We start from the raw sequence: 1,592 nt of genomic DNA, 5'->3' as shown, positions 1-1,592 counted from the left end.
TGCAAGTGTTCCTAATAAAGTGCTCTTTGAGTTGAAGTAGTTCAGGTTTTGCCTTCAGCCTAGAAAACTTACCCTCACTGGGGTAATCATTAATATTTGGTACTTCTGCTGTAAGCAGCTGATGTCTGAGCAAAGCTGTGATTGGTCAGAAGAGCTCTGACTTCAGGTGGAAACCAGGAAGCTTCTGCTCGAGTGCAGACTGTGAGTATGCAGCTGTCCACCACAGAGATTATCAAGCTTTAATGCAGATGCTGTTATCCCATCTGGAGTGTTGGATTAAATCAAGCCTGCCACAGGAAAGGTAACATGTCCACGCAGAGGTCACGACATTCCTGACCCCGCTGCTCTCACCATGTTTGAATTAACGTTTAATTTTAGTCTCGGCTTGTTTAAAGTACAAAATGTGAATAAGCCCAGTCTCTCTGTTCAAACTTCTCTTCTTCTACAGTCGAGTGTTTGGAGTCCGTCATGTGACAGCAATGATTCATCAGAACAACAGAAGCAGCAGAGCAGCTCGTTTTCCTGCTCGCTCCGGTTCCCCTGAACGCCTCGACCACAGCAGTGCAGTCTTCCTGCTTCCCGTGAGTCCATCACTACCTTTGACCTGCAGACTTTAAACCCCGAGCTAAGAGCCGGCTCCTCTCCGAGTTCACATTCATGCACACTGAGTCAGTTTGAAGCTTTGGAGTCTAAAACCAGCCAAAGTTCAGACAAACCCACCAATCAGAGTGCAGCAGGAACTCTCTGCACTTTAAATAAAGTTTAGAAATAAAAGTATAAGTTAACTGGACTGTTCTACCTGCTGCGTCCTCGCAATGTGACGACAGCAGACGCACACACTGACCTTGGCCTGGCTGCAGACTCTGGAGCTCCACGCTGGGACTCGGAGGCTCCGTCATGTTGGCTCCGCTCAGACAAAGAGATGAGCTCAGAGAGGCTTCAGCCTGCCTGCAGCTCGCTCCACCCCTCTCTCTCCCTCTCTCATTCAGTGACATGACGATGAAGGAGGAAGAGAGAGAGTCAGACATTTACTGTTGTTGTGATGATTAAAGTGAGCTCTCGCAGCCTGCACTGCTCTTACACTGAGCTCATCACAGTATCATTACAAGCCGCCTGAACCAGGCAGGAACATCTGGCCCAGCTTCAGCTTGTGTGAGCGGATACCAGAGCCTGTAAGAACACGTGAACGACCCACATCCTTCATGTATGGTTACTGAAACTTTAACAGCATTTTATAAGAAACAGTTTACCTGTAGCTGAGTGACCCCAGCTCACCTGTGTGAGCTGAAAACAGCCCCGTCTGTGTCACAGTGGCTGCAGGTTTGAAAAAAATGGAGAAACAGCTGGAAGCAGCAGAGACTTTACTGCTGTGACGTTGTGTTCGTGAGATTACAGGAGCTGGCAGATGTGTGTGTGTGTGTGAGACTGTGTGTGTGTGTGTGTGTGTGTGAGACTGTGTGTGTGTGTGTGTGGATGGACTGGAGTTAATCTTCTTATGTAAGCACTCATTTCATTCTGTTGCCCGTGCGGTCTGTAATCCTGCAGACCCACCGCCATGTTTAAATCCTTAAATGGAGACATCACCGCCACGG

General features: G+C 48.3%; 1 protein-coding gene across 2 annotated transcripts in view; it reads right to left on the bottom strand.

Moving 5' to 3' along the window:
• The window catches only part of LOC102292994 (phytanoyl-CoA hydroxylase-interacting protein-like), a 9,468-nt gene extending 8,470 nt beyond the window's left edge, over positions 1 to 998 (bottom strand). Inside the window, exon 1 of one of the 2 annotated variants that reach the window (XM_005952541.3) lies at positions 845 to 998. In XM_005952541.3, coding sequence (XP_005952603.3) covers positions 845 to 995 — 151 coding nt within the window. In that variant the 5' untranslated portion in view covers positions 996 to 998. The remainder of the gene's footprint in view (positions 1 to 844) is intronic. The other variant, XM_005952542.3, reaches the window with a different exon arrangement.
• Positions 999 to 1,592: the final 594 nt, after the last annotated feature.

Source organism: Haplochromis burtoni, unplaced genomic scaffold, assembly GCF_018398535.1.
Source record: "Haplochromis burtoni strain Fernald_Lab_line unplaced genomic scaffold, NCSU_Asbu1 Contig_1776, whole genome shotgun sequence".
Lineage (NCBI taxonomy): Eukaryota > Metazoa > Chordata > Actinopteri > Cichliformes > Cichlidae > Haplochromis > Haplochromis burtoni.
This window is presented reverse-complemented; position numbering and strand designations above follow the sequence as displayed.